Source organism: Eurosta solidaginis, chromosome 3 (genome assembly GCF_040869045.1).
Source record: "Eurosta solidaginis isolate ZX-2024a chromosome 3, ASM4086904v1, whole genome shotgun sequence".
Lineage (NCBI taxonomy): Eukaryota > Metazoa > Arthropoda > Insecta > Diptera > Tephritidae > Eurosta > Eurosta solidaginis.
Genome location: NC_090321.1, coordinates 196,745,001 through 196,746,832, shown reverse-complemented (window position 1 = coordinate 196,746,832; position 1,832 = coordinate 196,745,001). Strand labels below are relative to the sequence as shown.

The 1,832-nt window shown below is 35.6% G+C and overlaps 1 protein-coding gene across 1 annotated transcript; it reads left to right on the top strand.

Annotated features, from left to right (window-relative positions):
* Positions 1-400: 400 nt before the first annotated feature.
* Positions 401-1,487, top strand: LOC137246890 (seminase-like). The gene is made up of 2 exons (XM_067777912.1): positions 401-487; positions 601-1,487. Exon 2 carries the CDS (start codon positions 636-638, stop codon positions 1,395-1,397), a length of 762 nt encoding a protein of 253 aa, XP_067634013.1. The 5' UTR covers positions 401-487; positions 601-635; the 3' UTR covers positions 1,398-1,487.
* Positions 1,488-1,832: the final 345 nt, after the last annotated feature.

The window sequence follows — 1,832 nt, the reverse complement described above, 5'->3', positions numbered from 1 at the left end:
CGATATTTCGTAGAACAAGTCGAATAGTATACGACTACTTGGTTTGACTGCAGGGTAGTTAATCAATGCATGCGACTACTTCAGACCCAACAACAACTGAATCAGTTAAGAATGCGTTCAAAAGGTCTGTAATGTGGACAATCGCCATTTCATATTTCATATTTCAGTCTATGATTTACAAAAGTCTTACAGACTAGATTAACAAACATTTCGTATGACAACACAATGTTAAAAGTGTCAGAACTAGTACCGTCTCCCAGTGCTATAGTTCTGCGCTAGCTTAGAACTAGTGCGGATCGCTTCCACAATTTTTTAACAAAATTCAACTGTGCAAATAAATGAACACAGCGAGAAGCCAAAAACAATAATAATAACAATAATAAACAAATATTTCAACCAACTCATTCTCAGTTTATCTCGATCGAAAGTAACTGCAAATTAACTTGAATTTTTTATTTTAGTAGCGCAAGAGCTGTTTGCTTAACTGGTACGAAATTTTAATTCTACTTATATTTTTAGCACGCAATTTCACCACCAATTTCTCCAAGGTGTATTATTCACAACTAACGCCCACAAAATTTTTCTTCCTTTATTTTATAGTTTAAAACGCACGAAAAAAGAAATAACAAACTACAATGAATTCACGGACTCATATCGTGCTCCTGCTTGTCCTGCTTAGCTGCCTCTTAAGAAATACAATTGCGCATGATCGCATTGTTAATGGCACGCCTTCAAATATAAATGTTAGCCCGTATATGGTGTCATTACGTAATGTAGGCAGATATTTTTGCTCGGGTGGATTGGTCACACTAAAATTAGTGATTACAGCTGCACATTGTCTAGTGCATTTTCCTGTGGAGGACGTTAGCGTTGTAGCTGGTGTAACCAGTTTACAGGAAACTGGACAACGTCGCAGAGTTCAGACATTATATTATTCAAAATCTTATAATGCCACATCAAGAAATATGGATATAGGCGCTATTAAGGTACGCAGAGCTTTCATCGCTGGTCCAACTGTTGCCACGATACCACTTTGCCGTAGAAGATTAACAATAGGCACAAAAGTACGTGTCAGTGGTTGGGGTGTAACACATGAAAATAATACAGATTTTACGGATATACTACGAACTGCTGTTATGCCTATAGTAAGACGGCAGTTTTGTGCGTACCATTATAAGACCGTATCGATGATATTGTCTCCATCAATGATTTGTGCGGGACGTGGCGGAATTGATGCGTGTATTGGAGATTCAGGAGCACCGGGTGTGGTGAATGGTCAACTTTGTGGGGTAGTATCATTTGGAGTGGGTTGTGCGCGTAAAAATTATCCTGGCGTATATACAAAAATAAATAATGCAAAAGTGCGACGATTTATAAGAAATGTGATGAATCGTTAGTTGGCGTGAATGTTCGATAACTGTGAATATTTTTGTATCATATATGTACATATGTATAAATAAATGTTTATGGTTGTGATTGAAAACCAATATTTTTGTTTGTATGAAAAAAAAAGTGTAATACCGTTTTCACACAGAAGCTTAATCGACTCACAATTTTATTTAATGAAATAATTAAGGACCTTTTGCTTCATTAAGCGAACATCTGTCAGAAGCCCCAAAAATATTTCGCTTTCACAAAAAATAGTTAAAATGGAAAGCAGCCGTTTCCTTCTTAACTATGAATACAATCAAAATAAAATTCATGCGCAACTATCCATAGATGTTGCATCTAACCAAATATGTGCATATTTTCGAAAAAGCTACATATGTATATTCTCTTTTGCTGCAAATGCAGCGAAAATTAAATTTTGAATTTTTTCGTGTTTTTCTATT